Raw genomic sequence first — 12206 nt, 5'->3', positions numbered from 1 at the left:
ACATTAATACATTTCTTTTCAAGCTTAAAAATTTAGAGCAGGTTTATTCTAGTCAAATGGTTCATAAGAGTAGCGTCTCTAGTGCAACACCTATTAAAATGTCCAGTTTTAAAATGTCAGTCCTGCAAGAAGTATGCTTGGTCATCTATCCCAGCTGTTGGCTTTGCTGCTTAGTCTGCTTCACAATCTGACGAGTCCAGAGAGAGGAAGACATCGGCTTTGCACCGAAATGAAGCCTTGATGTCCTGGATGCGTTCACAGCTCTGCAGGTTTGGTGTAATGTCTTTTATACAAACAGGCTGTTTGGAGAGAGGAAAAAGACAAATGGTACTGCATGAGAGAGCATCCGAAATCAATAACCTTATATATTCTGGAAACCTGAGTAAGTTGACATAAGATTTTTATTTTTAATTTTTAAGGAAGTACCATTGAGGTATTTTGCACGTAACATTTACACAAAATTTAAAGTGGAAAAAAGTGCTTAAAAGTTGTTGCTCTAAAAATAAACATTTGGAAAATTGTAGATTACAGACTGGCGCAGTTAAGCTTTACATTTTTATATTTTGCTATAAAATGAGATTTTTTTTTAAAACTTAACTTTATTATTTGTGCTTAAAAAAAAAAGTACAAATAAGAGTCTAACGGTGCTGAATGGACAGCTCCTTCCTTACTGAAGTGACGGTAACAGATTATCATAAAAACAATACTTTTCATTTTTTTCCACTAGATTTTATTTATGTTTGTCTGTAAGCGTGCTATCCTTAGTCGAAAAGAAAATTAGATTTTTAAAATTCTTTTTAAAAAGCGACCACTCACCATCGTCTTCAAGAAGGAACTGGACGCCGGGATCTCGGAGAACACGTTGTTTGTTGCGGACTCGTCAGTGTCTGCATGGTGCGGCTCCTCTCTCCTCACGTAAGCTGATCTCCGAATACCGGACAGCAAACCGGACGCCCTGCCTACGGAGTAGTAGGTTGGGCCGGCCACCTGCTTGTACCATGCCTCCGTTGGACTGCAAGCGACCAGCACTGAGATGACTACAATGGGGAGCGCGAGTTTAGGAGACCTCTTCATGACGAGCACTGACGCTTGAATGTTCGCACCTCTACTCTAGAGCAACAAGTCCTATTGGAAGTGACCGCTCACTGCTTGTATCCTCGTTTTCCGAGTCTACTTATAGCGACCCGTGATTATGCAGCTAGTTTTCGTCACGGAAAGCTGCGCGATCATTGATATACTATAGGCTAGATTGCGCTTTTAGATGGGGTGTGTTTGATGCGTGTATTTCCAGGGTGACGCAAATTCTCGGTTTATTTCTGTAGGTTTTAATCAAAGGGATTTAACAAAATATGGTAAATTACAGGAATTTTTAAAAACATTGTCCCTCCACTTACACAGGCTGCAAAATAACTGGGCAGTTGACCATGTTAATGTCCAAATGTATGGCCTTTTATTTCAACATTAGTTAATTCCGTAGGTGTTTATATGTCAGTATGGAAATCCCTCTCATTGTGTTATTGCGATGGAAAGTAGTCATAGAAACTGCTGCTGTGCAGAACAAAATACAAAGCCTTTGGTCTGTTATAAATACAGAGTTAAATGTGCTGCCTGTTGTGTATCTTTGCGTATAAACAATTCATGGGGCCAGTCTGAGAACTCCTCACCAACTCTTCATGGCTAGTGTGATCTTAAAGACCTTTGGTTGCATTTTCTCAAATGGTCACATTTCAGTTTTTGCAAATATTTAATCGTTATACCAGATCCAGACTGACTACTGTTGTTTCTTAACTGAAGCCCCTGTGTAACAACTCACCTATGATAAAGGCTGAAGCTGAATTATATGTCATCATAGAAACTCAAAATAAACAACAGACTTATTAAAAAGACATCAGATAAAAAGAAAGATGATCAATTTGGATTTTCTTAGACATGAGGAATGCCTAAAATCTCCACTCAAGACAGGCCTGCTGAAATCTAAATACAGATGATTCACCTACAGTGAACAACAGGTGACAAATCAGTCTTTTCTGGAAAACATCTAGAAAAAGAAAAGTCTGCTCAGGTTTGAAACATCATTCTTTGAGTGGATGAAACCAAGATCATCTTAAGGAAAGGACGGGCTTATCATTCAAAACATATCACATCATCTGTTAAACATGGTGGATGTGACTTGATGACACAGTTTGAACTGATCGATCAGTATTCTGCTAATTATCATTACAATTTATATATATATATAAATTGTAATGATAATATATCTATATATATATCTATATATATATATATATATATATATATATATATATATATAATATATAATATATATATATAATATATTATATATATATATAATATATTATATATATATATAATATATAATATATAATATATATATTATATTATATAAGCTGTGCATTATGTGGGTAGAATTCATATACTTTATATGACCTTTAAATATATAACTATCCATGTATTTGACAATAAGGAAGATGATTATCATGAGAATGATAGGGGCGATCGTGGCTCAAGAGCTGGAAGTCATGTAATCGGAAGATTGCCGGTTCGAGCCCCGGCTTGGACAGTCTTGGTTGTTGTGTCCTTGGGCAAGACACTTCACCCGTTGCCTACTGGTGGTGGTCAGAGGGCCCGGTGGCGCCAGTATCCGGCTGTGGCTACAATGTAGCTTGCCATCACCAGTGTGTGAATGTGTTGGTGAATGGGTGGATGACTGGTTGTGTAAAGTTCTTAGGGACTAGAAAAGTGCTATACAAATACAGGCCATTTACCATTTACCATGAGAATAGGATGCCAATTATAACATTTACAGGGTGTTCCCTGCCTCTTGCCTTATAGTAGCTGGGATAGGCGCCAGTTCCCCCGTGACCCTGAACTGGATAAGAAGAGAATAGATGGATGGATAATGATTAAATAATGGTTATTATTGTTGTTAATAAATCATTTGAACATATTTTTCATTCCATTTTCTCTCTGTTTTTCTCAAGCTGGTTACTAACAAAAGTGACATACGTATTAGTTCTTGTCAAGCGTTATGTGTTACATATACTCACCTTCCCCATTATCCCCCTGTGCTAATGTCTGAAACAACGTGTTTTTATTACTGCAATATTAAAGATAAGACGTTAAAAATGTGTGTAATGATCATTTGAAAGAAGATAAATGCAAAAGTGGCTTTATGCTAGGCTACAGATGGTAAAGATCCACAACGCAGCTGCAAAATAACCCAAAACTATCTGAAGACAAATAGATTGCTCTTAAGTGGCTGAGTCAATAACCTGATCACAAGCATGTTATTCATTTACTGAAGACAGAACAGAAGGCAGAAAGACTCACAAAGGAGCAACAAGTGAATGCAACTGCAGCAAAGGCCTGGCAGAGCATCTGAAGAGAGGAAACACAGTAGACAGCCTGAGTAATTCTAGTAAAGCTCTTATGAAGTTCCTATGATCCTGAAATGCAGAAAAAGCTGGTTATCTAATCATGTCAGCCTCTCAGTTCACAGCTAATGCAACTGTAAGATTTTAGTCTTACACCACCCCTTCACCTCCACACTTTATTTTTCATAATCACTCAATCCAAAAAGGCAAATAAATGAAACACATAAACCAAAACAGTGTCTTATGGACAACGACACAATGTGCACATTGTTAAACAAAAAATGATTAAAAAACGCAGCTCCCGATTGCTACCTCTGCTCTAACTCTGCTTTCACCACAATAAAGCAGCATCAGACTGTCACACACATGCACAGGGGATGGGGTTTCTCGGTACTGCTCTCAGTTAAACGGCAAGAGATATCGTGTTTCTTGAAACTGCGGCTTAGATGACCTGATTTTAAGTCTTTTTTTTTCTTTACAGGAAGCAGTGTGTACAGTATCTAGAGTACAAAATCAGTAAAGAAGAAAAAAAAGAGGAGATGTTCATTTTGAGAACAAAAGATCAAATGCAAACTTGCAAATGTCTCTTCTTGTGAGCATTTTAACATCAGAAAGGAGTTTCAAGTATGTATGAAGAACACAGACACCTGACATGGATGTTAATGTTGCTGTTTCTGACAGGTAAATGCAGCACTTGTATCTTCTTTAATGTTTTACAAGAATGCTAAACGATTACAGCTATCGAGTGAATCTGTCTTTTTTAGGTGTTCTCTGCAATATGTGGAAAGTGAAGCATCAGCAGCGTCTTATTTGTGCAGTCAAAGGCTCCTCAGTCATTTTTCTTTGTTCATTTCAAAATCCTGACAACCAAACAGTGAGGGTCCTGTGGGGTCACCTACAGCCTGCTACTTTAAAGGCTCGCTTAATTTCTAGCAGTTTACGAACTCTTTTCACAAGATTCCAGTACATCAGAAACACATATCACAATTGTTCTTTGAAAATACACCAGGTGGAGTGTAGTGATGTAGGGAGATACTTTGTCAGATTTAACACCATGTCTAATAGACCTCATGAAGAAAATGCCCCAGTACTGAAGGTTGTTGGTAAGTTTTTGTTGCTGCTGTTGTTGTTCTTTAAATAAATAAAAGCTTTTAACAGTTAAGATTAAAGTGTCGCTTTGCTTTTTCAGATTTGACTATTTTTATGTCAAAACCTTCTGTAAAGGAAGCAATAAGGGAAGGCGACTCTGTAAATCTCACCTGCATGAACAGTTGTGATGGTGGTAAGATTTCATCTGCGTACACCTGGTTTAAGAATGGCGAGCCATTACACGAAGGAGCAGCTCTTTATTTAAGAAACGTGTCCCCTACAACCTCTGGAAACTACACTTGTTCTCTAAAAACACACTTAGGATCAACTTCAAGAGTCCTGGGTATAGATGTTGAATGTGAGTACAAGACACAAGATCAGTACTTTAAGGTAAAAAGGAATAATTAATGATGCTGAAATAGTAATGAGTAATGATCTCCTACATTCTGCCTTTTAGCATCTTAAATCTCTGAACTGTTTATAGCATTGAATAACCTGATAATGGGAAATGTCTAAGAATTATTAGTGAGAAGTAGATCAGTGAATTACACTATTTATACTGTTATATAGTCATTGAGGTATTACATCACAGAAATGCACGGGGGCTTTTAATGACTGTCTAATTGGTATGATATTTCTGCTCAAGCTTCTGGGACTTATTTTAAAAATAACACATACGCAAACTAGCTTTAATGTGCACACTAAAATACATTAATTCTGATGCAAATATTCTCATGCAATATTTATTTAGTCTTAATTAAAACTTCAGTCTTTTCTTATTATAAGCTAAACTGCTATTGTTACCTACACATAACAGATCTAAGCTGGATGTGAACCCCGGTCTCTAGCGTGAGAGCCGTGGGCTTTATATGCTGCCATCAGTTCTAGTCACCTACTGCTGACTCATAGGGAGTTGAGTAATGTGCAATTACGTCCAAGGATAATTTCTGGATAATTACACAGTTTTTGTGACTTTGTCACTGCACACCAGCACAGTGGGTTTTAAATTAAACAGGCAAGATGTGATCGAAGTCCAGATATTCAGCTTTAAATTAAGGATCTGGAGGTTAGTGTACTCCTAGTGCTTGAAAAATTGGGAAGGTTGCTTCTTATGTGGTCCTTTGCATATTTCTAAATTTTCACAATGATAACTGACAACGATAACGCCCAAATAATAAAATTAATTTTCAGATGGCCCTAGGAACACCACAGTGCTTGTCCAACCACCTTTGGGGGCAGACCCTGGCAGCGACTTTACCCTGATTTGCAGCAGTCATGCAAACCCCCCCGTGGAGAATTATACGTGGTTCAGAATAGCTGCAGGTGATTCTGTAAATGTTGGACATCAGCCAGTGTTCCACCCTAGGGACAGTGACCAGTATTTATGCAGTGTCACCAACAAACACGGAAGTCAAAACTCTTCTGTTGTCACTTTAAACATTAAAAGTAAGTAGGTTTGAGTGGCTGGTGCTATTGGATGCTTTCTGACTCGTATCAATAACCATTAAAAGTTTGCTTGGCTCTGGCATTACTGAATTAAAACAATGAATTTGTTTCACAGAAAACTGGCCAATGTTTTGGGGATACGTACTTGTCATTGTAACAGTTGCTGTAGTTCTGATTGTGACCACTTTTATTGCTGTTAGAAGGTGAGTGTTACCTAATTTTGAAATGTCACTAATTTTGTAACACATCGCCTAAATTCTGTTTATCTTTCAGACTTAACAAAAAGCAAATGAGGTCACCGGTGGAAAGTGGTGAGAAAGAATCGCAGGTGCTACTATTACTGCTGGACAATCATTAATTAATAACAGAAGTTCAAATTTAGAGTTCAGTAGAAAAAAATGAAGATTGTTGTTAATTGTGCGTTGCTTCTTTGTGACTTTATCTAGAACACAGGTCGTGTCAGCAGGCTCTCAATGTGTGATGATAACCAACCACAACATCAGGATCAGAGTGAAGGAGAAACCACTGAAATCGTCTACGCGGCTGTTTACTTCCACAACAAAAGAAAGCCAAACGCGTGAGATATTTCAACAATATAAGATAAAAATATATTATTTATTGTACTGGAGGAACATGCTGATAGAATGTATCACGTGCAGGGAGCAGCAGAAGAACACCCAAAGTGAAGATGTCATTTACAGCACAGTTTGCAGGTAAGACTCAGACAGTATACCACTACTACTAATAATAATAATGATAGTAATAATAACGATAATATGGGAAATTGTGTAGCTGTCAGGAGCTATGGACACTTCATTCTGTTACATGCTGTCATTTCTGTATCATTACTTAGACCAGTTTGTGCAGCTTTGAACCACCCACAGAACCGACAGGAGGCAGCTGGCCCAATATATGCCTCGCCTAAAAGAAAGCAGCCTCCATATACTGAAGAGGGAGCCTGTTTGTTAAAGGGGTCAAAGTTCTAGTGACTTCACACTGGGTGAACTTGTGAGGAGAGGAACAGTGACCTGCCCACTCTCCCATACTGCCCATTCATGTCCCAAGATTTGATGTTGGGGTTCGAGATCTTCTGCTTGATTCCAGCTCCAGGTTGAATTCTTTGTCATTCTATATTATTTATTATTTTAGTATGTTGTGAGTACTGTATTTTATTTATGCATTCCCCCCATTTTTCACTATTGTTAATGCTCGGCATTCTCTTGTGTTAGCATTAACTTCGGTGTTTGTCTTGTTTGTTCTCTTTTCTGTTTTACTGGTTTTACTGCTTCCTATCTGTCCTCACCTGATTTCCTGTTGTGTAATCCCTAATCAGCCCTTGGTGTGTATGTATATTCCTTTGCTGTGTTGTGTCGGTTTTGTTCAGTTACGTTCCTGATGGTACGCTGTACTGTTCTAGTCTCCTTTGTGCCTTTTGGATTTTGCTATTTGGAGTTTGTATTGGATTTATTTCCTCCATTAAAGCTCACTTTCTGTTGAACATTATGTCTCCTGCGATTGGGTCTTCAATTACTCAAACAACACAATTTTAGATCTGAGGTAGCAGGTCACAGGGGAAATTTAGAAAGTAAGAGAAGGAGATGATCCAGTGGATAATAGTAATCAGAGGCAGTACTATACTGTCAATATTCCATTAGTATGTGATGTATATGAATGAATGAATGAATGAATGAATGAATGAATGAATGAATGAATATTCTTTATTGTCATTGTCACAGGTACAATGAAATTGAAAGATGTCTCTGGTCAGTGCAACATCACAAAAGATAAATACTTAAAAACTATAATTAAATACTTAAAAACTATAATGATAGGATATAAAAGATAGAAATACATATAAAATACAGTATTCTCATACCGTAGATACACCCAAGCAATCCAGGCCTAAGGCCCCATACAGACACTCAACATACGACCTAGTTGATATATCACTCAAACAATCAATCACTCAATCAATTTGTTAGCGCATCCAACAAAACATGTCTGAAAGCATTCCAACATCAAGGGCACAAATGACAACAGGGGCAATGAAAGTCATCTACTTTTAGTAGCATTGAGACATGATATTGCAATTGGGTAGAAACTGTGTTTGAGTCTGTTAGTCCTTGTGTATGTTGTTCTATACCGTTTACCTGAAGGCAGCAGTTCGAACATGGAGTGTCCAGGGTGTGAGGTGTCCTTTATGATGTTATGGGCTCTTTTGAGGCAGCGGGAACTGTGTAGGTCTTTCAGTTTGAGGAGAGGGCAGCCGATTGTCCTTTGGGCAGCGTTGATTACTCCCTGGAGTGCTTTCCTCTGAGCCACTGTGCAGCTAGCGTACCATATGCCTATGCAGTACGTTAGTATGCTTTCGATGGAGGCTCTGTAGAAAGACACCAGCAGTCTCTGTGTGATGTTGTTCTTCCTAAGCACTCTCAGAAAGTACAGTCTCTGTTGTGTCTTTTTCAGTAGCTCAGAGGTATTCACACTCCAGGATAGGTTTCCCTCTATGCTGACTCCCAAGAAGCGGAAGTCTGCCACCCTCTCCACACAGTCGTCGCTGATGATTAGTGGTTGGATTTCTGTCTTGTGTCTTCTGTAGTCAATTATGAGTTCTTTGGTCTTTTTCGTGTTTAGGAGAAGGTTGTTATCCTTGCACCATGAAGACAGCCGCTCCACCTCATCTCTGTAGGCAGACTCATCTCCCCCAGATATGAGCCCCACCACAGTAGTGTCATCTGCGAACTTTACAATGGCGTTGCTCTGGTGGGCGGGGGTGCAGTCGTGTGTATAAAGCGAGTAGAGCAGTGGACTAAGCACGCAGCCCTGTGGCGACCCAGTGCTTAGATTTAGGGCTGGAGATGTGTAACATCCCACTCTCACTCTCTGTCTGCGGTCGGTGAGGAAGCTATTGATCCACTTACAGGTGCTGTGAGGAAGCCCTAGGTCTTTTAGCTTGGCGTCCAGTTTGTATGGAAGAATGGTGTTAAATGCCGAGCTATAATCCACAAAGAGCATACGCACATAGCTTCCTTGCCTCTCCAGATGTGTTAATGCTACATTGAGTGCTGTTGCTATGGCGTCCTCTGTCGATCGGTTTGCTCTGTAGGCAAACTGGTGTGGGTCAAGGCTGCTGGGTAGGGCTGCTGTGATGTGGTAACGCACAAGTTTCTCAAAGCACTTCATCACCACCGGGGTTAGTGCCACTGGTCTATAGTCATTTAGGCTAGAGATATGAGATTTCTTGGGCAAGGGTATTATGGTGGAGGTCTTGAGGCAGGGTGGGACGTTTGACTGTTCAAGGGATTGGTTAAAAATCCTGGTGAAAATATAGGCAAGCTGGTCTGCGCAGTCTCTCAGCACACGTCCTGGTACGCCATCTGGGCCGGCTGCCTTCCTCGGGTTAACAGCCCGCAGGGTGCGCCTCACTTCATGCTCCTCCAGAGTGATGATGGTACTGCTGCTGTGGGCTGTATGGTGTAGCTGTTCCTCTGAGGCATAGGGTGCAGTGACCTCAAAGCGTGTGAAGAAGATGTTCAGCTCCTCCGCCAATGCTGGGTCACCTTCAGCCATACCTGATTTGGACTTGTAGTTTGTCAGCTGCTGGACACCCTGCCACACCAGCCGGCTGTTCTTACTCTCCAGGTGGTTCTCGATCTTCTTCCTATAGTCCGCCTTGGCCTTCTTAATGCCTTTTTTCAGGTTGGCTCTAGCCCTGCTGTAGCTCTCCCTGCTTCCGGACCTGAAGGCGCTGTTCCTCTCTTTTAACAGCTGCTGGACTTCCCGGGTCATCCATGGCTTTTGGTTGGTGTAAACCCGGATCTGCTTGTCTACTGTGACAGTGTCTATACAGTGTTTGATGTAACAGAGGACACTGTTTGTGAACATTTCCAGGTCTTGATGTTGGAAGATATTCCAGTTGGTTCTGTCAAAGCAGTCCTGTAGCTGTTGAGAAGCGCCCTCTGGCCATGTTGTTATAGTTTTAGTGATGGTCGACGCAGTTTTCCTGATTGGGGCATATGCAGGAATTAGGAGCAGGGATAAATGGTCAGATTGTGCAAAGAAAAAGAAAACAGACAAATGAAGTAGGAAAGAAAAGTAAAGAGCAGTGTGTGAATGCTTTTTTAAAAGAACTACAAATTGTTCTTGTCTATGATTCGACTTAAAGAGACAACAGTGACAAATTCTCAGAAGTTCTTAAACTTCAAGAACTCCGCCACTCACCTCAATTATAGAAGTTCTCTGCAGTTCAGATCGATTTGTCACTGTGGACATGATCAGTCAGTGCGTTCATCTATCAGTGGACTGACCTTACCCAGGGTAGGAGGCAGGGTCAGAACCTAATGTGACCCATGTGGCCTATGGATTGTGGTAGGAAGTCAGAAAGACCTACACAGACACAGAGAGAACATAGAAACTCCACACAGAAAAGCCTCAGTGCGGATTTAAAACACGGATCTGTGCACCATGCCACTGCTTGCCTTCATGCATTATAAGATAATGTGAATAAAACACTGTAATGGCACATTACATGCATCAACATCAAACCTAGCAATAATGGCTGTGCACGTGAGTCGTTTCCCATTTTTCCCACAGAGGGGTTCATATTATAAATTTGCTGTGAAATCTGTTCATTGTTGTGTGATATGAGTGTTAGCTGTTAATCAGTGGTGGGCAGTAAAACGTCTGGTGACATGCATGAGATTCAAGAGAATGAATCGTTATGTTCCAGCAACATTTGGTTAGAAAAGAAGAGCAGAGAAAAAAAAAACAAACATACCACAGCGCCTCTGATGCTGCTACATGGTTTCATATGCTCTCTTCTAAACCTTAGATGTTGACTGCATCTGTGGTTTGCATGACCAGATGGCACCTACCATGTAGAAAGTAGCGCATAGCAGACAAAGAAGATAAAGGACAAAGTCACTTTTTCTCTGTCCGTTCGTGATAACTTTAAGTGATTTTAAACTTTATGCTTGTGTAACTTAAAAAAGCTCCAACATGTGCACTGAACACATCACCCTAAAATTGACACTAACACTGTTCTTTGGAGGTAAGTGCGACATTTATTTCTTATTTTAAGGGAATTTCGAAATGTTTAAGCAAAAGAAAATTAAGATTAATGCTTCTGTTCCAGGTGTTCTCTGCAGTAAGTGGAAGGTAGAGTATCAACAGCCTCATATGTGTGTAGTGAAAGGATCATCTGTTGTCATTCTTTGTTCATTTTCCTATCCTGACAAACACATAGTAGAGGAAGTCATGTGGGGACACAAAAATATTTTTGCAGGTCCGTTCATTTATCACAGTGGCTCAAATAATAGCTCTTCGCGATTTCAGTATGTTGGTAACAAACGGAATAACTGTTCACTGCAAATACACCAAGTGGAGCACAGTGATGAAGGAAAATATGCCTTTAGATTTATAACCAACTCCACAAATGGCCAATGGACTGGAAAAAGTGGGTCAACACTAAAAATCGTTGGTAAGATTTAATTTTGGTTTTCTTTTTAAAGAATTTCGACTCCCCTTTGCTGTTTAATCTGACAAGGTCGAAACATAAGTTATTCATTTCTCTCATAGATTTTAACATTTCCATGACGAAACTCAAAAGACACGAATCAATCCAGGAAGGCGACTCTGTGAATCTTACTTGCACAGACAGATGTGATGTTGGCAACTTCTCATCTGTCTTCATCTGGTTTAAGAATGGAGAACACCTGCAGGATGGACGAGTGCTGCAATTAAGAAATGTTTCCTTCACAAACTCTGGAAACTACACTTGTTCTCTAAAAACAGGCACAGGAACAACTTCAGGAGTCCTACATGTTGATGTTGAACGTGAGTATTGTATAGCGATGTTTTAAACCTTACATACTGCTTAGGCCAAATTTGACCCATTTTGACATTTGACCTGAGCAACAATACCAGAGATGTGATTCTTTCAGCTTGAAATTGGATGACTTTTGCAAAAATGACCCAAACTATTACAAAGTTGAAAGTTTTTCTACAGTTCAGCCATGATAGTGTTATGAGAACTGTTACTGTTCACATCACATTTGCCCAGGTTCCCAGAGATAGGTGCCTGCTGGCTTTTGAATTGTAATGGACTCGTTAAACAGTGAAATAGCAAAACAGCATAGGAGTGATCAAATAGGATGTGCATAATAAGATAATTCAGAGGGTCATAGATGTGCGGCAGATAAAATCTTTGAAATTTACAGAATAAAATGCTTTATAAATGTAAGGTTAAAGCATGAATTGTAGTTAAAAGCATTTTAA

The 12206-nt window shown here is 39.7% G+C and overlaps 1 protein-coding gene and 1 long non-coding RNA gene across 2 annotated transcripts; one reads left to right on the top strand and one right to left on the bottom strand.

Moving 5' to 3' along the window:
* Nucleotides 1-43: 43 nt before the first annotated feature.
* LOC106675072 (neuropeptide B-like) lies at nt 44-1125 on the bottom strand. Its single transcript, XM_014408882.1, has 2 exons — nt 817-1125; nt 44-299 (listed from the first exon to the last, which is right to left on the bottom strand). Exons 1-2 carry the CDS (start codon nt 1072-1074, stop codon nt 171-173), a joined length of 387 nt encoding a protein of 128 aa, XP_014264368.1. The 5' UTR covers nt 1075-1125; the 3' UTR covers nt 44-170.
* Nucleotides 1126-5699: 4574 nt separating this feature from the next.
* LOC143418520 (uncharacterized) lies at nt 5700-7394 on the top strand. The gene is made up of 4 exons (XR_013098507.1): nt 5700-6258; nt 6377-6507; nt 6590-6643; nt 6784-7394. It is a non-coding gene; the product is annotated as an uncharacterized LOC143418520 (long non-coding RNA).
* Nucleotides 7395-12206: the final 4812 nt, after the last annotated feature.

The sequence above is a fragment of the Maylandia zebra genome, linkage group LG4 (genome assembly GCF_041146795.1).
Source record: "Maylandia zebra isolate NMK-2024a linkage group LG4, Mzebra_GT3a, whole genome shotgun sequence".
Taxonomy (NCBI): Eukaryota; Metazoa; Chordata; class Actinopteri; order Cichliformes; family Cichlidae; genus Maylandia; species Maylandia zebra.
The sequence above is the reverse complement of the archived record's forward strand: the minus strand, read 5'-3'. Positions and strand labels throughout refer to the sequence as shown.

Coding starts and splice junctions, on each gene's coding strand:
- LOC106675072 (XM_014408882.1), bottom strand. CDS start 1,074: ATGAAGAGGTCTCCTAAACTCGCGCTCCCCATTGTAGTCATCTCAGTG. Junction 300..816: donor GTTCCTTCTTGAAGACGATG/GTGAGTGGTCGC, acceptor CTCTCCAAACAG/CCTGTTTGTATAAAAGACAT.